This window comes from Dermochelys coriacea, chromosome 2, assembly GCF_009764565.3.
Source record: "Dermochelys coriacea isolate rDerCor1 chromosome 2, rDerCor1.pri.v4, whole genome shotgun sequence".
In the NCBI taxonomy this organism is placed as follows: Eukaryota; Metazoa; Chordata; order Testudines; family Dermochelyidae; genus Dermochelys; species Dermochelys coriacea.
This window is the reverse complement of record NC_050069.1, coordinates 34702815-34729351: the sequence shown is the minus strand read 5'-3', so window position 1 is coordinate 34729351 and position 26537 is coordinate 34702815. Positions and strand designations below refer to the sequence as shown.

The 26537-nt window shown below is 38.9% G+C and overlaps 1 protein-coding gene across 13 annotated transcripts in view; it reads left to right on the top strand.

Moving 5' to 3' along the window:
- Window positions 1–26208, top strand: part of OXR1 (oxidation resistance 1) — a 454063-nt gene extending 427855 nt beyond the window's left edge. For 8 of the 13 annotated variants that reach the window (XM_038388479.2, XM_038388481.2, XM_038388480.2 and 5 more), the window contains 6 exons: window positions 15928–16008; window positions 18664–18786; window positions 18966–19118; window positions 21759–21854; window positions 22478–22551; window positions 24244–26208. In XM_038388479.2, coding sequence (XP_038244407.1) covers window positions 15928–16008; window positions 18664–18786; window positions 18966–19118; window positions 21759–21854; window positions 22478–22551; window positions 24244–24379 — 663 coding nt within the window. In that variant the 3' untranslated portion in view covers window positions 24380–26208. The remainder of the gene's footprint in view (window positions 1–15927; window positions 16009–18663; window positions 18787–18965; window positions 19119–21758; window positions 21855–22477; window positions 22552–24243) is intronic. The other 5 variants (XM_038388483.2, XM_043507432.1, XM_043507429.1 and 2 more) reach the window with 1 other exon arrangement.
- The last annotated feature ends 329 nt before the right edge of the window (window positions 26209–26537 follow it).

The following is a 26537-nucleotide window of genomic DNA, read 5'->3' as shown; positions in this document are numbered from 1 at the left end:
ATGAACATTATCACAAGAGGAGCTGTGAAAGTTCTGGAGAAATGTGAAGTCTTATCAAAATACCCTTTATCAGTTTTTTTTTAAAAGGTCAGTTTCTACATTGCTGTAACATGGTCAGAACCCGCCTCTTGTGCTTGCTCCCTTTTCTCTGACCGATAGTGCCTGCAAACACCCTTCTTTTGCGGAGATGCACACGCCTCTTGTGGATGGCCTTCCTTCTCTGTTAGGTGTGAGCCTGCTTTTCTTTTTTGGTCTTGCATCAGGGTGGCACCTGCCTCTCGTGAGCACCCCCTGGCCGCTGGTTCTCTCAGTCGATCTTCAGCAGCTCAGCCCTCTGGCCTAGCCCCACACACTATCCCCCCTTCTGAGGTATATAGTTCTAAGTTCTTATCACGGCCCTGGTATGGAGCCATAGCTCTTAAGCTTCTTCCCAGAGGCACTGTCTTCTTTAGACACCAGCCAGGACCTATCTTGGTACCTCAACTGATCTCCTTTTCAGCAGCTCGCCCTAGGCTCAGTCGGCTACCAGACCAGCTGGGCCCATCTCGGTACCCTCATCTGATCTGGCCAGGTTTTCTGTTCAGTGCCTTGGACTCAGCCTGCCCACACTGACCTTTCGATGGCTGCTATTCTATGCAGCCAGCTAGGCACCCGGTCTTTGGCAGCCTTTGCTGGGCTCAGCTCTGTCTGGTGAGCTCTCTGCAGTGACCTATCCACAGTCCCTGTTTATCAGCCAGCCAGGCACCCCATCCTACCTAGTCAAGCTCCACGCAGCAACTGAAGGCTCTGCTCTGTTGCTTGCTTTTTATCTGGCTTTTTATTGATCGCTCCAGCGGCTCTTCAGAAGCCACTATAGGCTGTCTGGAGGACTTCTTGCTGCTCTATTCTGGGACAGGATGATGCAGGGCCACAAGGCCTCCAGCAGGGGGTCTCTGGACCTAGTCCACCCTGCCACAATTTCATATCCTAAATATTGGAGATCATAATTCAAAATGGTGGATTTTTTTAGTTCAAGACCACCCTATTTATAAAAAATACTATTCGATGTTGTGAGCACATCATACTGGAAGACCAACCCTATGGCTTAGCCAATATCCAACTTTGGCTCTAAAGAAAAGAGTTGCTCTGGGATATATTCTTTTGGTTTGGCCACAGTCACTTTTATTTATATGAGGGAGGTCAAACTGAAGGGGAAAAATATAAAAAGAGTAGCTTTCTTTTATTATATAAAAATGAGTCAAGTTGGTGGTGGTCAAGCTGAGGAAGGTTAATAGATAGTTCTCACAGACAAGTAGAAATATTTCTGAAGATTATCTTCCCAGTCTGGGGAGACTGAGCTGTGGATTGTTTTCTCCAGTGAAGCAGCATGAAGTTGATGAGCTGAGGTAGGACTATTGTAGAAAAAAGGAGAAGGGAACAGAGCATCAAGCTCTTCATACTGTACAATTCAGAAGTAAATTGGGAAGTTCAAATAAGTAGTGGCAGTGCCTAAACAGATATCAAAAATTCCTTTAGTTTCATTAATGTTCTTGTGGAACTGGGATGAAAGCTCAGCTGACATGGACTATAACTTAAATATTCTGTATTACCAAAATGATTATAATAGTACAAGAACCTAAATAGAATAGTATTTTTCTTGTTGAATATGGCTTTCAAGCATCTGCAACTTAATGCTACTTAAAACTACCTAAGGTTATTTACCTGAAATGTTACTGTGGCAACTGTGATGGGCCTGAATTGGAAGGGAAATCTTGCCAGCCTATCAGTTTTGGAACAGCTTCTTGTTTCAAGAGAGATTGAGCTCCTTATCCAGGATAAACGTAGCATAAAACGTAGCATAAAAACGTAGCTGTAAACAAAAGCATTATGCCAATATTTCAGGAAAACAGAAAACATCAGCCTCACACTTTTTACGGCAAATTTATATGCAACTTCTCCGTTGTCTTCTCCTTTTATTTCTCTGGTATTATAACATAGTAGATGTTAATAGTGTTAGCATGGGTAAAATGTATAAAACTATTCACTCCCCCAAAGCACTTTATGTAAAGGCATGAGTCAATACAACAGAGCAAACAGTGGGTGTGGTCTCTCTATTTGGAGTGTTTTGCATAGCTGGAATTCTTTGCAGAGTTTCTATGCAATCTAGCTTGGAAAAAATCAGCATGTTAGTTTAATGCCTGATTTGGGATGCGGGAAGGACGGGGGAATATTCTCAGTAAGAAGTTGTTATAAAATGTGGAAATAGCTGTAGAGATTTCCATATTTTCATAGATTTGTAAGATTTTACAAAATATGGTAGTCCTGCTAACGAGTCAAGAATCCTAAACTAATGGTGGTTGCCCTTTGTGTACCTTTTAGTATATTAAGTTATGAGCAAGTAAGTAATTTAACATTCAGGTATATATCTTCTGTGCTTTTTACTTTGCCCTGAAATATTAGGAAAGTAATCTGTAGATATCTTATTTAATCTCCAGCTCAGAGGCAGAGACCACAGTTTTTCTACATTAGGAAGAGAGAGACTGGTTATTTTACACATTTAAGCGGTGGAGGTTTTCAGAGGTACTGAGCTTCATATAGGAGCTGCTGAGATTGGGTCCAGTGAGACTTGAACCAATGACACCATTCAACAGAAGCTGCTGCTACACTGCACACATATTTCAGCAATATTGAGAGTATGTATATGGGTAACTCCCCACCAGCCCCAGCCCTCAGCGTAAAGTTGAGTAACAGTGTAGATGGTCAGGCATGGATTAAGCAAGTAGAGTACAGACATATCTGAAGAAGGGTATTTACTCAGGTACTTAGCCTACACAGCTCTCCTTGCCAAAGAGATGATTTTTCATCGACATTGCTATTTTTAGACCATGTAGTGCCCTGCTACCTCCCACCTGGTGGATCCTTCCCCCACCACTGGGAAAGACTCAGATAGTGGGTTCGGCCCATGTGTGTTTGAATCCTATGATGTTGTAATAGAGGATGAATTTAAAGCCCCATTAAGTGGCATGATGACTACTGTTTTGTGCGAAGATTTGAGAGTACAGAGTAGCAATGCTACATCACTGAAGTCTAAGCTTCAATATGGATTTGAACTCTTAATGCAATTCCTTTTCTCCACAGATGGCTGGTTAAAGCCTGTTTTTGAATCACAATTTCTCAGAGGCATTATGATTTGGCTTTTATTTGAAAATATTTGGATTCACATAATAAAAATTTTTTGTATTAGCAGTTTGTGAAAATTTTCAAGATTTTGACTTTTCATCCTGAATCAGGATGGAAAAAACTTTGAAATCTCAAACTCTCACAAGATGGGAAAACAGATTCCCACCCATTTCTGAATGGCAACAGCAGCTTCTGTTGTGTGGTGTCATTTGGTTCAAGTCTCACTGGACCCAATCCCAGGAGCTCCTATATGAAGCTCAGCACCTCTGAAAACCTCTACCACTTAAATGTGTAAAATAACCAATCTATCTCTTCCTAATGTAAACAAAACTGTGGTCTCTGCCTCTGTAAATGGAGATAAAGCTTACTCCTCTATCTCAGATCCTAGCAAGTGTCCTCTCTTGGTCATTCACTAGCACTGCTGTGAGTGGAATCCAAGCCTCCTTTGCTCTTCTAAGTTACTGGAGCCTGAATGGGGCAGTGGCTGAACTGTAATCTCAGGGTCCCTAGGCACACATGCAGGGTTCAGACCTATCTGGTACATGCTCCCCCCTCCCCAAGTGTTGGAAACTTCCAAACATAATGTTGACTCTTCAGATTCTGGGGTATGTGTAAATACCCCTCTCCCACAACTCTATCCCAAAGATGTGAAGCTTCTGGTTTACAGTCTGACTCTCTCGAGGTCATGCAGCAGTTGTGAAGCAGTCATCATGTGCACGCACTTAGCACTAACACTTTTATGCTCTCCTGAGCTTAATCATGTAAAGCACAGGAGAGTGCATATCTTACCAGACAGTAAACAGTTGAAACCTCAATGCCCCTCACTAGCTCATCCTTCACTTGAAAGCCCTTACGGGATCATGTGTTTTTCGATGAGGCAGGTGGGATCCTCCGCCCGGTTGCCTACCCTGACCCGCTGCCACTCCCCTCTTCTTAATCTGCTGCTAAAAGGCTCTCACCCCCAAATTCCCCCTCTTGAGTCCCTTCATAGACTTTTGTTGGGGTCATCTGCTTCTTTTGGTAACTTTCCAAACTGCCCTCCCTTCAGACAACACTAGGAAGTGTTCTCTCAGCTAGAATAAGTGCGTTGTCCCAAGATATTTTACTTTGAATAGAAGATCATTGAGTGCTGATCACCTGCCATTCTTTGGCCTGGCAGAGACATGGCACAATCCTGTTAACTCCTGGTGTATCCGCTTACATATAAGCTTTCCATGACACAGTAATTCCATGATACAATTAAATAAAATTCCAAATTCCACAACTCCAAAGTGGTACAGACAGAATCCCTAAATCATTACAACATCACAGATTGAAAATGTTGTTGCAGTACTAACTAGTATTACTGGTGAATTCTCCTTCCAGGCTTTCTGAAAATTTCCTTGACTTCTTTTATAAATAAACTTAAAAATTTTATACTAATACTATCTTTTCTGAAATGTGATATCTTTTAAATCTTACTGAAATTAGATCATGGATTTTGACCATCTCCAATCACTTTCCTTTTTTCTCCTCAATAAGCATACATAGTTGTGATAGGTTTCTCAGGGTGCAACCTGAACTGTGGGACTGCTGAGCCCTCTGTCCCACCAATCTGAGATATCCCTCTCACACTGTGATGCTGTGACAAGCTACAAAACTGTAGTCTACCAGGTACTGCACGTATACAGACATCCCCAGGCAGGGACACACCCAACTGAGTTACATGCATACTTCTCCCAGCCACTCATGAACCAACAATAGAAAGGCTCCCCAGCCTTCCACCGCAGAACTCTACCATCGTGCCCTGGTCAGAAGCTGATCAGTATAAGTTCATTACTCATTCTGCTGCTCCCTCAGTATGGAAAGGACATAACTAGTCTTTGTAACCTTTGAGATTTTCCCAAACACTTCAACCAAAACACACTGTTTTAGGTGAAACATAAAACAGATTTATTAACTACAAAAAGATTTTAAGTGACTATAAGTATTAAGCGCAGAAATCAAAGTTGGTTACCTAAGTAATAAAATTCAATTTGCAATCTGAGTTCTGTAAACTAAACAGGATTTGAATCAAGCAGTGTCTCACCCTGATAGATGGTACAAACAGGTCATAAATCTGCAATACACAGTCTGGAACTCTCTCCCAGCCTGGGACCACCCTCCCCAGTTCAGTCTTTTGTCCTCTAGATGTTTCTTTCAGGTGTTGAGTTTTGGGAGGTGTGAGGCCAAGTCAAGATGTCAGTTCCCCTCTTTATAGTTTCTTCCAGCTTGCTGGAAAGATCTACACTTGTGATGTGGGAGTCTGCCCCCATTGGTCAAGCATTCTCCATTGTATGTGTGCTCTCTCTGAGAAGTCTTCATTGTATACAGTTCCCAGGATAGTTGATTCTCTTTCATGGACCATCAGCACATCTGGCAACTCTGTTGTTGTATCTGAAAGGCTGGTTGTGGGTGTTCCCAACCTTATAACATATTTCAGTAACACATACATAGCAAATTTTCATAACTTCACCTACAATTATAGCACATACAATCCAATAGGATGTTAATGTTCAACAGATCAAGACTTTCAAAATGATACCTCACAGGCATACTTTGTACAAACATACCATAAGTATACAACAGTGGTGAATATGGGGGTTCCAGGGTGGTGTTTTGAGGTACAGAGTGCCACAATGGTATAAACACTAGTATGGTAAACATGTAGTTTGTCCTTCAGACAGGTTTTTTGCTATCTTCTGTTACCAACCCCTTTACTGGACAAATCTTAACTGGATACAGTAGCAAACAATCTGCAACTTCCAGACAATAAATTGAGATTCATGTGAAATGAATAAATCAGAAGTAACTATTGTAGACTGTTTTAAGTGTTGTGTAAAGAAGCTGGTGGTCTACTGGCAATAGTTGCTTTGTATCCATGAGTTAATCTTTTCATTTTTTGCTCTTTTCCCCTCTATTAGCTAATTTCCTTCCAGTAAACTTCTTTTAGTAGTGTGATATTCTCAGTCATTAGTATTCATGCTAATCCTGCATTTGTGTACAAAATGGTAAATTTTCTAGAAAACATCCTTTCCCAGCACTTAATGTGGAAGGAGAAGCAGTAGCTCTTAGTATTGTGCACAATCAGTTGTGGTACCAACAATTTTTGAAGGTTCCCTCAAGAATCACTAATATGTTTTTGGTACCATTGCATCTGTCAACTGAATCAATCTTCTCTAACCTTGTCCCTCTATAATTGCATTTTATTTTAAATTTATGTAATTTAATATTTCTGATAGCTTCACAAAAACCAAATTTTGTATAAAATAAAAAATCCAACATTATAAAAGTCTTGATTCCAAAAAAGGCCCTGAGCCCTCATCCTGCAGAGCTGGTAATAGCTCATCTTAAGTGATCACTCTCCTTACAGTGTGTATGATAAAACCCATTGTTTCATGTTCTCTGTCTGTGTCTATAAATCTCCCCACTGTATTTTCCACCGAATGCATCCGATGAAGTGAGCTGTAGCTCACGAAAGCTTATGCTCAAATAAATTTGTTAGTCTCTAAGGTGCCACAAGTACTCCTTTTCTTTTTACATAAATATGAGTAATCCTGTTGGACTGGTGCTGAGCATTCTGGCACCATTCAGGATGAAGCTGTTAATTTTCACCAACAACAGTGTAGCAGCCCTAAAGTAAATCTTATTTTATTTTTTTAATGTGTCTTCTGTGGTCTGACTCCAAATCTAAAAATAAAGCTGGCTCTTATATAATATTAAGACATTAAGGAGAAGAGCACAGGGGAGTTTCATCTGCAGACACTTGCAGAAAAAGCAAGGTTTAGATGTCTGCATATACAGTCCTCACTTAGTCATCCCGGTTAACGTTGTTTCGTTGTTACCTTGCTGATCAATTAGGGAACATGGTCGTTTAAAGTTGTGCAATGCTCCCTTATAACATCGTTTGGCAGCCACCTGCTTTGTCCACTTCTTGCAGAAAGAGCAGCCCTTTGGAGCAGCTGGTGGGAGCTTGGAACCAGGATGGACCGGCAGCCTCCCATCAGCTCCTCGCTCCCCCAAGTTCCCTGTGCAGCAGCTGCCCAGCAGGCTAGCAATTGCCAGCAGTTCAGCTGTCCCTCCCCCCACTGCCATGTGCTGCTCCTGCCCTCTGCCTTGGAGCTGGGAGCCTCCTGCTTGCTGTGCAGGGTGGGGAAATGGGAGGGCTAATATAAGCGTGTTCCCCGACTTCTGCACCCTGCTTACACCTTCCCCCCTTTAGAGCAGGATGGGGACACGGACGGAGAGAGACAGAGAGAGCTTGGGGGCAGCAGCTGCTATCTCAACTTCCTCATCGACTTAAAAAGAAATGTACTTATGGGTGGGGTCAGCATACTTAAAGAGCAGTGTGCATCTCTCTCCCACACACAGGGTGTGTCTCTGTCTACCGTGCTGTTTCCCCTCCCTCCATTCATGCTGCCTTGTAGAGTGTGAGGCTACATTAACAACAATGAGCCCTTGAGGGCTCAGCCAAAAGCTAGTTCATCATTTAGCAGTAAGGCATTCCCTGGGAAATATCCCACCCACCCTCTTCCACCCTTTAACTTCATCACCTCAACCAAGCTTCACAATTATCATCGCTGTGTACAGTATTAAATTGTTTAAAATGTATACTTTCTGTGTGTGTGTGTGTGTGTGTGTGTGTGTAATATATATATAAAATATAAAAAATACATATTTTTTCACGAAACAAAAACCTTTCCTGGAATCATAGAATCATAGAATATCAGGGTTGGAAGGGACCCCAGAAGGTCATCTAGTCCAACCCCCTGCTCAAAGCAGGACCAAGTCCCAGTTAAATCATCCCAGCTAGGGCTTTGTCAAGCCTGACCTTAAAAACCTCTAAGGAAGGAGATTCTACCACCTCCCTAGGTAACGCATTCCAGTGTTTCACCACCCTCTTAGTAAAAAAGTTTTTCCTAATATCCAATCTAAACCTCCCCCATTGCAACTTGAGACCATTACTCCTCGTTCTGTCATCTGCTACCATTGAGAACAGTCTAGAGCCATCCTCTTTGAAACCCCCTTTCAGGTAGTTGAAAGCAGCTATCAAATCCCCCCTCATTCTTCTCTTCTGCAGACTAAACAATCCCAGCTCCCTCAGCCTCTCCTCATAAGTCATGTGCTCTAGACCCCTAATCATTTTCGTTGCCCTTCGTTGTACTCTTTCCAATTTATCCACATCCTTCCTGTAGTGTGGGGCCCAAAACTGGACACAGTACTCCAGATGAGGCCTCACCAGTGTCGAATAGAGGGGAACGATCACGTCCCTCGATCTGCTCGCTAACCTAACCCCCCCCATTTACATTTATTCTTATGGGGAAATTGGGTTCACTTAACATCGTTTCGCTTAAAGTTGCATTTTTTCAGGAACATAACTACAGCGTTAAGCACGGAGTCACTGTACTTTATCTTTAAAATACCACTGCGTGTCTGTTTTGCAGAACAATCAATGAACTATCCAACTTAATTGTGTAACCAAAATTTGTACAACAAATTGTGTAGTATGTATGCTAGTATTTTGTAGTAATTTACTTGTTTGAAGGCAAGGGGGAGCAAATCTTTCCCTTGTTACTCCAGGAGAAAGCTGTCAAAAATTCCTGAAAATCAGTTAGACAAGAACATAAGACATAAGAACATAATTTCTAAGACATCACTCATGAATGAATCACTTGAAGATGAGCACAGTTATGTGCTGTTTAGAGCAGTGCTGCTTTGAGAGTAATCTACAGAGGTGGAGATTTTTTAGCAGTTAACTGCAAAGCTTCTGAGGTAACTGTCCTCCAGAGAGGAGACCTTGTTGGAAGGCCTGAATCTGCTCTTTTTTAACAGAATACCAGAATTGCCTCTCTAAGGCTACGGCTACACTAGAGAGCTTACAGCGGCTCAGGTGCACTGATGTAGCTGCACTGCTGTAAGCTCTCTCGTGTAGCTGTTCTAAGCCAATGAGAGAGCTCTACCATTGACTTAATTAATCCACTCCCAGCAAGCAGTGGTAACTGTGCCAGTGGGAGAAGCTCTCTTGCTGACACAGCACTGTCCACACTGGCACTCAGGTCAGTGCAACTTACATCATCACTCAGGAGATGTCTTATTCGCACCTCTAAGCAACTACTGACATAAGTAGTAGTGTAGGCATAGCCCCAGTGTGCAGTACAACATGAGAAGGAAATTTATCTCACAGCAACGTAGTTTGCATTTTAGTAATTTAACACTCATATTTCCTGTTCTTTTCATAGTCTCCTGAGTCTTATACAATGTTGCCCTAAAAATGAGATGATACAGTACAAGGCTACAAAAGGATAATTTGCCTTAACTGGCTCACCCTCTTACCATACTACTTAAGCATATACAACAAAGGGTATTTAAGCAGGTGTCTCAACTTCTTAAGCACACAGAGGGTCCCTTTGACTACAGTGGAATCACTGCTCAGGTGTTTAAGTACTTTGCTAAATCAAAGCTGCCTATATCTGTAAGGAAGGAAGAAAAAATACATCAAACAAGAGAGCACTTTGTCTTAGATCTTGACTATTCTTTTCAGAATGATTTGCAAATGCATGTCTTATGAAAATGTTTGGTCTTATAATACACATCTATATTGTAATATATAAATATGTATTGTATATAAGGCTGTCAATCACAATTTAAAAAAAATAAACTTAATTGCAGTTTTAATCGCACCGTTACAATAGAATGCCAATAGAAATTTATTAAATATTTTGGATGTTTTTTTCAACATTTTCATGTATTCTGTGTAGTAATGGAAATCAGTGTGTGTGTGTGTGTGTGTGTGTGTATATATATATATATATAGTACAAATGTATAGTACAAATATTTGCACTGTAAAAATGACAAACAAAAGAAATAGTATTTTTCAATTCACCACATATAAGTACTGTAGTGCAATCTTTGTCAGGAAAGTGCAACTTACAAATGGATTTCTTTTGTTACATAACTGCACTCAAAAACAAAACAGTGTAAAACTTCAGAGTCTACAAGTCCACTCAGTCCTACTTCTTCAACCAATCACTAAGACGGACAAATTTGTTTACTTTCATGGGATATAATGCTGCCCACTTCTTATTTACAATGTCACCAGAAAGTGAGAAGAGGCATTTGCTCGGGACTTCTGTAGCTGGCATTGCAAGGTATTTATGTGCCAGATATGCTAAACATTCGTATGCCCCTTGATGCCTCGGCCACCATTTCAGAGAACATGCTTCCATGCTGATGACACTAGTTTAAAAAAATGTTAATTTGGGGGGAGGGATAGCTCACTGGTATGAGCATTGGCCTGCTAAACCCAGGGTTGTGAGTTCAGTCCTTGAGGGGGTCATTTAGGGGCAAAAGTCTGTTGAATGATTTAGTTGGGGATTGGTCCTGCTTTGAGAAGAGGGTTGGACTAGATGATCTCCTGAGATTCTATGATTAGGTTAGGGGGCGGATAGCTCAGTGGTTTGAGCATCGGCCTGCTAAACCCAGGGTTGTGAGTTCAATTCTTGAGGGGGCCATTTAGGGGCAAAAACTGGGGATTGGTCCTGCTTTGAGCAGGGGGTTGGACTAGAGGACCTTCTGAGATCCCTTCCAACCCTGATATTCTGTGACTGAACTCCCTGAGGGAGAATTGTATATTCCTTGCTCTGTTTTACCTGCATTCTGCCATATATTTCATGTTATAGCAGTCTCGGATGATGACCCAGCACATGTTGTTCATTTTAAGACCACTTTGACTGCAGATTTGACAGAACACAAAGAAGGTACCAATGTGAGATTTCTAAAGATAGCTACAGCACTCGACCCAAGGTTTAAGAATATGTAGTGCCTTCCATAATCTGAGAGGGATGAGGTTTGGAGCATGCTTTCAGAAGTCTTAAAAGAACACTCCAATGCGGAAACTACAGAACCCGAACCACCAAAAAAGAAAATCCAGCCTTCTGCTGGTGGCATCTGACTCAGATAATGAAAATGAACATGTCGGTGCTCACTGCTTTGCATAGTTATCGAGCAGAACCAGTCATCAGCATGAACTCTGGAATAGTAGTTGAAGCATGAAGGGACATACGAATCTTTAGCACATCTGGCACATAAATATCTTGCGACGCCAGCTACAACAGTGCTATGAGAACGCCTGTTCTCACTTTCAGGTGACATTATAAACAAGAAGCAGACAGTATTATCTTCTGCATATGTAAACTAGTTTGTCTGAGCGATTGGCTGAACAAGAAGTAGGACTGAGTGGACTTGGAGGCTCTAAAATTTAACATTGTTCTATTTTTGTATGCAGTTTTTTTGTACATAATTCTACATTTGTAAGTTCAACTTTCATGATAGAGATTGCATTACAGTACTTGTATTAGGTGAATTGAAAAATACAATTTCTTTTGTTTCAGTGCAAATACTTGTAATCAAAAATAAAGTGAGCACTGTACTCTTTGTATTCTGTGTTGTAACTGAAATCAATATATTTGAAAATGTAGAAAACATCCAAAAATATTTAAATAAATGGTATTCTATTGTTTAACAATAGATTAATTGTGATAATTTTTTTAATTGCTTGACAGCCCTAATTATATATAAAATAATATTAATTTATTTATGGTGCAGAGACTCGTTTCCCCAGCAAGCTCCCTTTGGAATTAGAAGTTTCATGAATATTGAAAGTGTTAAGGATTGCAATATTGGGCCTGTGGTGGAATACATATTCAGGGGGAAACTGAAAATACTCTCACACACAAAGGCACTGTTCATACTTGCTCCATTGCAGATGATGTAAATATCCTTTCACAACAGTGTTCAGTTCATAATGGTCTCTTTATTTTCATTGTAATTATAGCCTCTAGAAATGTCTTAAAATGTTATTCAGTTTCTAATGAAAGAGTTTGAGATGAACAAATTGATTGGGAAAAGTTCCAGATATGTAAACAAAATTTAAGCTTGATAATTTTTAACTAAATATTATAGAATTAAAAGTGGATCTGATTGTGTTGGAGCTGGCTCTGCAAGGGAACAAAAGGGGTTTTATATCATCCAGTAAAATGGCACTCTGTTTATATCAGGTTTGTATGACTGCACTGTGGTCTAAAGCAAATTGTTCATCCGAATTATTTCAATGGTCCCCTCAATGTGTAACCATCACAGGTTGCTTTTATCTTACTCTCACCATCACCGTGTGCAGAGGATACAGAAGCTTCTGTTTTTTTGACCAGTAAATTTGTATACTAGTTGATGCTATTGAAAGAGCAATGTAATTAAATTAGTATGTTTATTTTTTAAAAGAACAGTCTACTTCTGGAGTGCCTTCCAATTAAGTAAGGAGGATATGTTCCAGCTCTGTGTCCACTTCGTGGGAATACAGCATATTAAAAAGCATACTAGCTTTTTAGGTGCTGTTTCTGCATTTTATCAGGAGGAAAACTATCCTTATAAACAACTGTTTCCGTCTTTTTGCCAAACATACCTTAATATTTCCATTTAAAAGCAAAAAACCCTCCTCTTATAGTTTGTCTAAGCCAGGTATATACTTCAGACTCTTGCAGGCACAGCTGTATTGGTCAGGGGTGTGATTTGTGACTGACATAGTTGTGCCAGCAAGTGTCTCTAGTGTAGACACCGCTATTCTGGCAAAACTGTTTTTGTTGATGTAAACTGTTTCTCTTGGGGCTGGTGGGGAGGGAAGCTGGAATTAGCTATATTGGTAGAATTGCCCTTTTGTCAGCATGAAGTGCAGCCATATTATGAGCACTTTGCCAGTAAAGCAAAGCTTTTTGAGAGTAGGCCTGGCCTAACTGAACATTCTGGCATTTTATAAATATCCGTTAGAAAAATATAAATTGAACACATTGCCAGTTGGCTTACATTTTGCTCCTTCCATCTGTTTGTCGTATCCACCTGTTCTCTGAAGTTTTCTGTGTAAACTTTTCAGGGCAGGGACCATCTCTTAGTTGTATTCATACAGTGCTTAGCACAATGGGGCTAAGGCCATTAGATGCTGCCACAATACAAGTAATGAATAACCAGCCCAGAATTCAGTAATATCCTTTCTTAATTTCAAATTCAAACTCAGTGCCTTGTTTTCCCTCCGCTACTAGGCCTCTAAAAAAGCAAGGGTTGTAAAAGTCCTATTTATTCACACTTATTTAATGTGGGGGTGTTATGTTTGTTAGGCACAGCCCCAAATGCATGAATTAACACTGTGCTATGGCTGTGTACTTTTTGTAGATTTTCTTCTTTTGAACTAGTGATGATGGAAACTAGCATTCTTTCTCTCCAGTTCAATAACAGTCCTTTGTTCCTAAAATGTCTGACTCTTTCTGTAGCCTTCCCTCAAGAACTGAGGTGGCAAGGAAAACTGAACAGGAATTAGGGCCATTAGTACTGTCTGCTTTAGTGCTTAGCTTTGGACCTAGGTTTATAACAGCATTTGCAATCTCTCTCCCCCTCCCTCTTTTTAAAGGGGAGTGGGGAGTCTCACGCAGATTGAGCGATAATTTAGAAACAAAATTGTGATCTTATTTGGGCCCTTTCTTTTTTGGTTTTGCTTCTCCATGCTTGCAGAATATCAAATCCCCTTTAATTGGATAACTGTTGTGATTTGGGCCTTTTGAAGTTAAAGTGTGAGAGGGAGGTTTCATGCAGTCCACAGAAAAAGGAAATGCTGAAAGGAGAGGGATTAAAGGTTGAAATCTAAGATGTGGAGACACTAACAAAAAATGAAGTGAGGAAGAGGAGATATAAATGTGGGAATGTAGAAGGCTCAAAGAGGAGAGAAAATAGAGTTTCAGCAAGAGAATTGGATTGATAGCTGGAAAAAAAACACCAGTACAATCTCAATTTCCTCTTCTACCCTAATCTTGGAATCTCATACCCTCCAAGTTGCAATGAGCTAAAATTTTAAATTTAAATCCCTACTGTCAAAGATTATGGCCCCTTAGCCCTATATGATTCTTCTAAAATATATACACAGTTGTATTTACTTGAACAAGCAATTGGCTGTTGATGCTACTTTGTCATCAAAACCCTTACAGCCTTTCCCCTAACCACTTGCCTCAGATAAGAGCATATGGCAACTATGGTTGGAGAGAAATCTTCAATACTCGGGACACTTTTTGGAAAATACATTTTGTGTTGGGGTGTTTGTATTCACTGTCTTCGTAGCAGCAGCAGCAGCAGTAGTAGTAGTAGTAGTAGTAATAAAACAACACTAAGTAGGGTTAACCAGCTAAGATAACATGATGTATCCTCTGCAATCAGTGCTCTGTGGTTGAGGCATTCTTGTAATACTGTGTTTCTGTTACTACAAATTTATTTGTATTTATACTGGACTCCTTTCAATGCACAATAATGTTTCTTTACATTCTGTATGCTATCGTGAATAACTACAGTACATCTTGGTCACTTAAGGCAAAGATATCCCTGCACTAGACATTCAGTAGGTCTTGTGTTTGAAATAGTATAAAATTTAGATCTCTGGCTCACAAAGAGATAATATGTAGAAGGGTCAAGCTGTTGTTATAATCACACCAAGTATTTCTTAGCACAAACGTTTAAATATGGAAACCAACGTTTTTCAACTTGGGTGGTTTAAGCTAGGTATCTGAATAAACTGCCTGATTTTTTTCAGAAGTTCTGAGTACCATCTGGTTCTATAGAAGTCATTGGGAATTATGGCTACTCAACTCTTCTGAAAATCAGGCCATTTATTAAGTACCTGACTTCTGGTAAACAAGAGCGAAAATGTTGGTGATGGTTTCTGCCTTTTTACTTGTAGTACATTTGTTTTAGTTTCTAGATTATATGTTAAATGTTTCTTGAATAGCTTGATATGGGGAACTAAAGGAGAGGTGACCTGTCAGCATGAGAGCTACAAATAGAATGGAAGGTGGTCTTTAATGCAGAAAGTATAGTTGGCGTTTGGACCGTGATGAAACCTTCACAGGAATGATGAATTATAGTGTAAAAGGTAGATGAAGTTACATGCAGTAGGAAAGCGAGCAGTGCTATATGCACGACAAGGAAGAAAGCAGTAAATCAAAAGAAAAAATGAAAGTACTGAATGGAGTATGATAAATGCACAATCTCTGAGGAAAAAGCTAAGAGGTAATATAGCATCTTGGCATTCTTCAACTTAGCAGCTGCTTGCCTGTCAATTAGAATTTGAAATCAGTTGATAGTAATCTTTTCTAGCCTTACATCCCCAGGATTTTTGTGAAGGAATAAGGATTAATATTATTTAGACTTCAGTTTTTCAGCTTTAAAATTCTCCTTAGGACAAGATTAGCTTAAACTATATATTTTTTTTTAAATAGTAACTTGAGATTTACTGTTCTGAAAGACAAAGTGCTTACCTGTAGTTGTGACATACCATAAGGGGCTTAAACCATTATCACATTGTGCAGTAAGTTTTTTGTTTGTTTGTTTTTTCTTTTTCTCATGCACATTTATTTGTTGTTTAGCAGCATAATTTTATGGACTGTCATATCAGATTTACTTTATAGTCATACATTAGGACATTGAGCTGTACCAGATCTTTGGTGCCATTTGTGTATGAAATCCTATCTTCACTGTATGTACTCATCATAAGTCAAAAACGTCCTACATGAACATCAAGTCCTTGCAGATGCAAATGTCTCAAACATTTCTATTTTTTCTTGTGTGTCATTGCAAAGCCTTCCCCCATTACACTTCTCCGTTTTTCTTTATTTTTTTTTCAACTGTCAGTGGAATTATTTTCTTCCTGTCTCCATATTCAGGTAGTGTCAGTGGCTGAGTATCACCGCAGGATCGATGCTCTAAATAGTGAAGAACTGCGCACGCTCTGCAGACGCCTCAAGGTGCCCTCTTCATAGTTAAACCCCTTCTCCAGAGACTAAAACATCTTTTTCTGTAGTGGCCTTGATCAGGGCAAGTCCCATATTTGGTGGGTTTGTCTTGGCTACAACACTACAAGAATCCTGCAGAAAATTCCTTTCTCTTGGATATGTGTTTATACTCGGATAAGATAGAGTGCTGTAGCTCTGAGACAAAATGATCATTTCAGAGTTTAAAATCAGAGGAATTTTCTGTCATCTTTGAAACTTTGTTCTCATTACTACATGGTTTCCAGAGTGATGAGGACTTGTGTTTGAATTTCTGTTCTGGTGTGGTGGCTTGAGTTGGGTAGAAGCTTTCCTAAAAAGAATGCAAAAGAAGATGGAGAAATCCAAATCCAAAACTCTGTTTACAAAATTAAATAAGGACTTACTCAGTTGTATGTATATTTGAAGTCTTAAATTCTTATATAAAAAGATCCTACAAGTATTTCAAACTTTTTTGCAAATATTAAGCCTCACAACTTCCATATGAAGTAGGTAAGTGTTTTGCCCTTTAGTGGAGCTAGAATTAGAACTCCCAATCCCTAAAACAGCAGTTCAGAACTAATTCAGCAGATTTATAGGATATTAATTTTGAATTGACTCTTGCATTCTCTTTAGGTATTTCTCTATTTACTTTGGCATAAGCACGCTTTGGAATTGATGTGTACATTATGCCGAGTTTACTGATGAAAGCATATCTAAGAACTTTTTTTGAAAACATGAAATTATCATAATTCAATATGTGTTTCTAAGTATCTAACTAATGAAATGGTTGGAAGTTTGGATTTTCATTTTGTTTCTGAGTAGCTTTTGCAAATGGAAAATGCTTTCATGGGTTTGGTGCCTCTGCTTAATTTAGTAGTCAAAATGCTGTCTTATTGATCCGTTACGCTGTCAAAAATATTAGTTGACAGTGATAATGTTATAGTACTTTCTGTAGTATGTGTTTAGGAGCTTCAGATTTTGACAAGAAAGTTAACTTGCTTACAAATGCCTTATGAGTGGTAAAAATTGTTTAAAATCAACAACTCAGACAGCATATGTTTTGCATGTGGTAGTGTAATAAAAGTTAAAGAACCAAATAGAGTATAAACATTTTATGGTACTCTTGAACAGCAATTATGTTTTGTAGAATTTGTACTCAAACGTGCCCTTGACAGTGTGAAATTTGGGACTGAAGAGACCAAATGGCATATGCTGTATAAGTAGTACTTAATAATAATTGTAATTAGAAGATGATGTTGAATATATATACGTGGCTGATGCTTTGTGAAATTAGATGCTAACAAATGCTTTTAGTCTGAGATAAATGCTAAGTTATGGAAAGCTTGAGCCTTGCCCTCCTCAAAATGACTAAATAAAGCAAATTTTCTCATTTTAAGGATTAATGTTAATATTGTAATCAACTTACTGTTATACAAATATTCCTTACCTTCATATTTTATAAGATTATTTTTAAACATATAAAAGTATCCTGTGACAGACAGTAAATGTGATTTTTCTTAGTTGTTTAATGGATTATTGCAATTTATTTAACTTCTACGTTGTTACTGGTTGAAAAAGTGTTTCACATGGATTCTGAAAAATTGGAGATTCTTCTTTTTGCGTCAAAACTTCACCGTCTAAAAACTTAACATTTGGCAATACTTACCACAAATTGGTATCTGAAACACTGCAGTTATTTCCCTGTATTTAGAATAGGAGATGTATGTGGTAAGCCATATTTTGGTAAATGTTGACTTCTGGTGTTTCTGATGGATGCATAAGAGCTAATCAAAAATCAAACGAAGTCCATAAGGGTCTTTTCTGTGACTTCAATGAGCTTTGTCTCAGGCTCTTAGCATAACAATGATGCCTAGCTGTTATATAGCACTTTTCATCAGTAGAGCTCAAACCACTTTACAAAAGAGGTCAGTATCATTATTCGCACTTTACAGATGGGGAAACTGAGGCACAGAAGGGCAGTGACTCGCCCAAGGTCACCACGTATGTCAGTGGCAGAAGTGGGAATAGAACCCACGTCTCCTGAGTCCCAGTCAAATTCTTTAAGCAACTAATACCCACTTAGAATATTTGAAAGCAGGCTTTGTAAATGTATATTAGGAACTTGAAAAGTTTCACATCATAACGGCTTTAAAACTTATTTTCTTTGGGTATTGATTAAAATCTCTAGCTTTTGAGTGATGAGCATAAAGCATTTTAAATAAACTGTTTCTGCATTTAAAATATATACAACTCAAACACCTTTTTTATTACTATTAGAAACGCACTACTTTTTGTGCAGTGGTTGAGATCATGTACTTGTGTGCTTTTAATTGTAGTCAATTCTAAAAGTCCATATTCAACCCCGAACACGAAGGCGTGAAAAAACAGGCATAACCTGAATATTAGAGTACATGTGCAAGCAATAATTTCAGTGTAATATTTAGTACTGATAGGTTTACCACAAGAAGCAGGGATTTCCCTGTCAAATGCCTAATATAACAAACTTAATATAAAATTCCAATAATTAAGTACAATCCTACATGCAGTGAAGATGATGTGGCATATACTAAGTAATACTTCCTCTGTAAGAGAATTGTGAATGCTTAACATACCTTCTAGAGTGCTTATTTATTTCCTCCTTCCTTGCAGATAACAAGGGAAGACATAAATTCAAAGCAGGCCACAAATATCAAAACAGACCTGGAGCCTGAAGCATTTCGGCCAAATCTTAGCGATCGTAGTGAATTGCTGCAGTCAGACCAAATTGAAAAGGTATGGTTTTAAATAAAACTGTTGATAGAATAATATTATCTGTGTTCTGCAAGTATCCTGAGCATCGTGTATCAGGTTAAGTAGATGAAATAAATAACAGGGACCTTGTTCTGAAGAGTTTACAAAAAAAAAAAGTAGTTATTAAATGCATAAGAGAATCTTCATTGTTTTGTTAACAGCTCACAAAGCACCTTCCTCCGCGAACCATTGGGTATCCATGGACTCTTGTCTACAGCACTGCAAAGCATGGCATGAGCTTGAAGACATTGTATCGAACTATGTTGGGGCTAGATACTCCTGTACTAATGGTTATCAAGGATAGTGATGGGCAGGTATGGAAGTAATGGCCAAAAAAAATCAGAATGCTGCTTGAAACAGATAAATGAACAGCTGAAACATCAATGTGTTTTAGTAATAAAACTGCCTGTGTTAAGCTTCTCCTTCTTCATGGTTATGTATTGGTGTTACAATCATGTCATTGTGCAGGCAGTTTTTGATAATGGCATTTTTCTGGGAAATGTTTTGATGAAGCAAATCCAGTGTCAAGCCACAACTGTTGCAAGTCCTCTAACTTTTTATTAGTGAATAACATTTCAGTTTCTCTTAAAATGAGGACCAGACAGCTCAGAGCCTCAAAGGATTGGTAAGGCACGGGATAGATGTCCCACCCAAAAGTAGAAAAGATGGATAGTTATTGCTATCTAAGAGTAGATAGCCAACTTGCTTGACATAGGTTACCTATCTCTGTACTGTTCCTTAATGACAGATATGAACATCTTAGCAACCATCATCTTGAGGTTACAGTGTTGATGAGGCCATCAGTCCATTTGATGTAAAGAGTAGTTTCAATGCTGAATAATCAATTCTTCAAGTGATAGTCTGTGTGGATTCCACTTCTGGTGCACATACAACCTGTGCATACAGATTATATTGTTCTGGTGTGGGTTGGGGCCACCCCTGATTCATGATACTTTTGCAACCCCATCCCTCCACCAGAGGACATAAGTGCCGGAAAGGGCCCAACTGTTCCTCAGTTCCTTCTTGCCTGCTGTGGCAGCAAAACAGAATTCCTGCAGTTTCTGCTTACTTAGCTCACTGTGCAATTAGTTGTTAGGATAGCTTATTGTTCATTAGGTTGAGGAGTTAGTTTATAGTTTGCCTGTTGGCAAAAGATGTAATATATTAGCCATAAAAGAGAGAGAAATATCTTATCTACCTCATCTATCTGTCTAAGTTAGGTTATGTATTAACCCTGGAATTGGCTGACATTAAATCTTGGATTTAAAACTTGTCCCTCTTGCAAAGCTGCCATGCCTCTCGTGATGGGACGCTCTAGGAACCTTTTCTGCCTACTTTAAGAGATGGTAACTATGGTTCTTCAAAAGATGTGTTGTCAGCATGGAGTCCATGACCCCACATCTGCAGAGTGCTCCACTCTCTGGATTTTGTATTGATGAAGTAACTGAGGGATGGTTGGGGGTGTGAAAACATCAAGGGCACAAGCACAACCCCAATTTACACTGCTGGCCAAAAGAATCTGATCTCACACACCTGAAGTGGAATCCATGTGAGCAACGTATTTCAAATAAACAGTTACTGTGGGGTAAATAATTGTGGTTTTTTTGTAGTATACGCTGTACTACTACTAGAAGCTCAGTGCTTTCAAAACAGCATAGGTTTGGTTGATGGAGAGATGCATTTAAAAACTTAACGCTGTAGTTTGCACAAGCCTGAAATTCTTTCTCTTACTGGTATGGAGTGCTAGCTTTTCTTTGTCTACAAATTATATTGAGATGATCTGAAACAGAAAATCATACTGTTAGTTGATACAGTAGAACCTGAGTTACGAACACCTTTGGAATGGAGCTTGTTCGTAACTCTGAAATGTTCATAACTCTGAATGAAACGTTATAGCTGTTTTTAAAAAATTACTACTAAACATTGACTTAATACAACTTAGAAACTTTACTGTTGCTGCCTGATTGTGTACTTCCAGTTCCAAATGAAATGTGTGGTTGACTGGTCAGTTCGTGACTCTGAGGTTCTACTCTAGTGTATTGGTAAAAATGCCCAACGTGGTAGTTTAGAGGCTAAGCAAAGATGGCCTTAGAAAAGTTTGCACAAAGCAGTATTTTCCTTGCTAGAGGATTAACTGGGTCAGAACTCCAGCTGGGGAGGAGGGGATTCTCAGGGCTTCTGCCCCATAGGAGCACTGGGGCTCAGGATTTTAGACCAGTAGGGAGCACTGGGGCTTGGGGCTTCAGCTCTGCTGCTCCATTCCTGCCTTCAGCTATGCAGGGGGGCGCTGGGGCTTAAGGCTTTTGTTATGAGGAGTGCCCATTTCAGCCCCCTGTAGATAAAGCCCCAAGCCCTGGTCCACCCTCGCACCCCCTGGCCGAAACCAGGAACTGAGCTGTGCGGAGGGCAGAAACTGGGAATGGAGATGCGAGGCTGAAGCCCCAAGCCTTGGTCCCCCAAAGAGCAGATGCCCCGTCCTCCCACCCAGAGCCCTGACACCCCTGTAGCTGCAGCTCCAAACCCCCTATGTCTGAAGTCCGTAATGTCTTGTTCAGAACTAGGGAACTCTTCAGAGTTACGAACACCTTGGGAATGGAGCTTGTTCGTAACTCTGAAATGTTTATAACTCTGAACAAAACGTTATAGCTGTTCTTTTAAAAATTTACTACTGAACATTGACTTAATATAACTTTGAAACTTTACTGCTGCTGCCTGATAATTTAAAATATCTCCGTTACAGTTGGAACCATTAGATATTTTTAGGTTTCTGTGCTTATCCCAAAGCTGATTTCAGATCTACCTACATCTAAAGTGGTAACAGTATGCCAGATACCCACATAAAAGAAAAAGATTTCATGAGTAAAACTATAAAGGTTTTGTTGGTGTAGTATAGATTGTGTAGCTTCAGCATTCTTCTTACACTTTTGATCTCAACTTTTTCTTCTCTACTACAGGTTTTTGGTGCGCTAGCCTCTGAACCTTTTAAAGTGAGTGACTGCTTTTATGGCACTGGAGAGACCTTTCTGTTTACTTTCTCTCCGGATTTTGAGGTAAGGAGATACAACTTCTTTACATCTTATTTAACCATTTATTATACAGTGTGAACAATATTGACTACAAGAAGCTATGTTTTAATGGGTGATAAAGACCCACTTACACCTACCAAGAAAAAATATCTAGGGTTAAGGTTAGAGCAATGGAGTGGGAAGCGACAAGGTTGAAAAGACGAGCAATGAGTAAACAAACCTTTAATTGTATTGTCAGTAGAATGTGAAGTCAGAAGACGCTAATAGGAACTGGGATGATACTTATACTTTAAATTAATGGTATAGTAAGGGCTCTGGCATTCGACATATGCTGCAGTTTGGCTAGGGAATATTTGGGGATACCAGTAAGAATGGAATTGAAGTAATTGAGGCAAAAGTTAATGAAAATTAACTTTGGAAAGATTGATTGGCTAAACAAGTGTATGTAGGCATTATTTTAGAGGTGAATTTGTTCACTGGAACTAATCCATTTACTCCTTTAAATATCTGTATAATCTAGATCTGTGGATTTTCACACTGACATAGAATCATGGCAGACTTCTGTGTCAGAAATAGTGAGAGAACACTTGGTAGTCACAAAATTAAATTTTTCAAATATTTAACTTACTATTCTCTACTTTCATTAGGTCTTCAAATGGACAGGAGACAATATGTTTTTTATTAAAGGAGACATGGACTCTTTAGCTTTTGGTGGGGGAGGGTAAGTCATGATTTGTAGTGTTGTTCATTGTGAAGAATTGATTTCAGTGGTCTTTATGTAATGTTGTGTACACACAGTAAAACTGGTATTAATTTTAGTTTTAGAAATCTCAAGGCCCAAGAAGTTTTAATGCTAATAATAGATATGTATGTATCTATCAGTTGTCAGATATGAAAACCATTTAACACTCATTGTAAACTCAACTTGCACATTTATTAGACTGTTAGATCTTCCTTTGCATTGCTTCAGCAATGGAAGACATAAAAAGTTTTACCTCTTGATAAGTCAAGATATGTCCTGCTTGACAGCATACTCGCTTTATCTGAAACTGATACAAGTTGTTAACATTCAAAAAAATTTAGTGACGACAAGGCAATTGAAATATATAGTAAATTGCCTAAAATTTTAAAAAGATGTTTTTGGCAGAACAGAGAATTGAACCTAGGTTTGCAAAGTCCCAGGTCAGTGTCCTAACGCTAGCACTCGGACAAATATGTCCCAAGAAATACTTTGTCAGAAAAATCTGTTTCTGATAAATCTAGGACATGAATGCTTGCAAGCCTTGAAATGGTGTTCCAAATCTTTTTATTTTTTTCCCTAATGGAGCACCCATATTTTCAACTTACTTACATATTTTTTAAATCACTTTCTGCTCTTCTAGTGCAGACATTTTTGTTCTAGATTACTTAGATTTACTTCTGTAAAAGAAATTTTATTCTACAGGTAATTAAAATATTATATAAATCTAATGTAGATTCTGCAGAATCTAGGAGAGGCTAAAAAACGTTTTAAAAAAAGTCTTATGGCTTTAAATACAGCTGCATCTAAGGGAGACAGCAGAAGTAGGAAGAATCAGGGAATCATGTTTTATAATTAAGGCTACGATTTAATCACGGGTATTTTTAGTGAAAATCATGGACATGTTATAGACCAGAAACACAAAATCACGGCCCCTGACCTGTCCGTGACTTTTACTAAAAATACCCGTGATTGGATCTTTCCAGGGGGAGGGGACAATGACAAGGGGGGAGACCACGGCACCAGCTGTGGGGTGCTTTTTAATAGCTGTGGGGGGAGCCCCAGGCGGCCTGCTACTGTGGGGGAGTCCCTGGGACTGCAGCCTGAAGCCACCAAGTTGCGGCTGTTCCCACCAGTCCCGGGACCGCTCCTCGGCCAGTCCCCAGGGCCAGCTGCCCTGGGCTGCCAGAGTTGGTGCGGCTGTCCCCAGGGACAGGGCTGCTCCAACAGTGGCTGGTGCAGCTGGCTGCAGAGCCACTCCAGCTGCAGCTGAGCGCCCCTAGGATCAGCCACACTGGCCGTTACAGAAGTCACAGAGATCGCAGGAGTCCGTGACTTCTGCAACCTCTGTCACAAACACAGAGCCCTATTTACAATTATGGCTACACTAACTGCATTTGTAAGAAGAAAAGGAGTACTTGTGGCACCTTAGAGACTAACAAATTTATTAGAGCATAAGCTTTCATGAGCTACATCGTGATGCATCCGATGAAGTGAGCTGTAGCTCACGAAAGCTTATGCTCTAATAAATTTGTTAGTCTCTAAGGTGCCACAGGTACTCCTTTTCTTTTTGCGAATACAGACTAACACGGCTGCTACTATGAAACCTGCATTTGTAAGGTTAACTTTGTTCTCCTTCATTAATTATTTGTATATAACTTGTCTGTGTTCTAGGGGTGAATTTGCTCTTTGGCTTGATGGGGATCTCTACCATGGAAGAAGTCACTCTTGTAAAACGTTTGGGAATCACACACTTTCTAAGAGAGAAGATTTTATTATCCAAGACATTGAAATCTGGGCTTTTGAATAAGTGTATAAATGTCTCTACAGGCTATTGTCCCAAACCTGACATGAATCAGTGCAGCTCAAAAAGCCCTAGAAGCAATAGAATACAGCATTTATATACTATAGTTTTAAAGCTATCTTCATGATGATCCAGATGCAATTTTGAAAGTGTATTTAAAGTTGTCGTACTTTTCTGTATGTTTAAGATATTGCTATAAGTCTAGACCACCTGGGCTGAAACTGAATGTCAGTTAAGTTAATCTTGCTGTTGCTCTCAAATTATCTGTCCTTTTAGTATACCCCTTTGTCTCTTCAGTTCCCCCACACATCTGTCTACAATCTGTTTAGGGCTGCTTTGCTGTATCTCAATTAAGATTATTTTTCTATGAAAACTGTATCTCTGAATTGAGCTCCCCCTTCAGGGCCTGTATAAGAAGAAAGTTTTGAGTATGATGATTTGGCAGCAATGCTTCAAACACTGGCCCAGACCACTCGTTGATTAATTCACATGGTGCCACGGCTAGACAAGAACTTTAGCATTCCATATTGGAGCATACCATTACCCCTAGTCCTGGTTAGAAAATTCATCCAAATTGTGCCACTTGTTTTACTAATGTCCAATTTAGAAAATACATGTCAGTTACATCATATAGTAAAAGTTCTAGTTGCGTGCTGATTGTATTAAAAGTATTTTGCACATGCTGTTAATGATCTGCAGGTTTGGGACAAATGAGGACAGCATTGAGCTATGTGGTAAAAACATAAAAGAGCAAGGGAATGTGATAGTTCCACTGTGTTTAATGGATAAATCAAGTAAAATGCAGTGAACAAATTTGTAGCTATATTAGGGCATTATGCATACCAAGACTATGAAATTGATGCATTTTTCTTCAACATAAAGTGTCAGATATATGCTGTTTTATAGTTATACTGTTGTAGCCTTGTAGCACATCAACTCCAAGAACATAGCTTATTCCTGTCCAAAAGAAAAAAATAGTTGTGATGTTTTTGAGTGGATTTATGTTTTAAATTACAGTTAGCACCAGCTCTGATAAAATGGGGTAATGTACTATAGGTAGACAATATTGTAACTCAGTAGACTTGTGGAATATGCAAATTTACTGTCATGTGACCTCAAAAAAAAATGACAGGCTAGAATACCGTGCCGGTAGCTCTTGTTCACTTTTTGTAGGAAAACTGATAAGCCATTGTGGCAATAACAGCTCAACAAAAGTTATTTTCAAAGCTTCTATTCTATGTTATGCAAAAAAATTGCTGTTATAAGTGTGACAGTGACTGACTTCGTGCTGAAATTTCAGCTGTTCAAGATGAACATTGTATATTATCTTGTAAATTAATGTTTAAAAGTAGTTTTTGTTATTATAGAAAAGTGTTGATTAACGGGTTGCTTATAGCACTTTAAATTATTCTAGAAATGGAATAAAAGCCAAATGGGTTGGCTTAATAGATGTAGTTATATAGTATTTCAATATATTTAGTTCTTTGAAAAGTTTTAAAAGAAGAAAGATTACTGCTGTGGTAATGTAAAAGGGCAGATGCTTTATCTATAATATGCTAATGCGCAATATGAATACAAATACAGGGCCCCATTTCCTGTCTCTATGTATAGCTCTTTACCCTTGTTAGAGCTTAGTACGGTATATAGATTAAATGTTTACAAAAATAAGGAACTGTAAATATATTAAAATGGCTTTTCTCCCCATTGGTCTTCCACAGCAGTATTATTGTCTTTGTGGAGTTAAGACTAACTATAAACAATCCTGTAATGGATTTCAAGTACTATAAGGTCATAGTGATATATAGCAAATAAATCTAAATACATGTAAAATTAAACTTGAGTTTGAATTTATTTATATAAATGGTCAGTTATTGCTATTTTCACAGTAACTTCCTGAATGTAGGACTTTCTCTATACCACTTCTTAATTTTGGTATATTATGATCTACAATGTAACTAAATAGTTTCTTCCCGTTTTTGGAACTGGGGGAAGAGTAAATATTTATAAACTCGCATACAATATCATATAACTTTCAGTGTATGATAGTGAGAGTGAAGAGCAGTTGTTGGTTTTTTTTATATTCCTTTTGTATTTACCTTAAGGAGTATATGTAACACATCTCATCAAAACACTGTCAGTTCCTGCTCTCCTGCAAGTTCAGGTG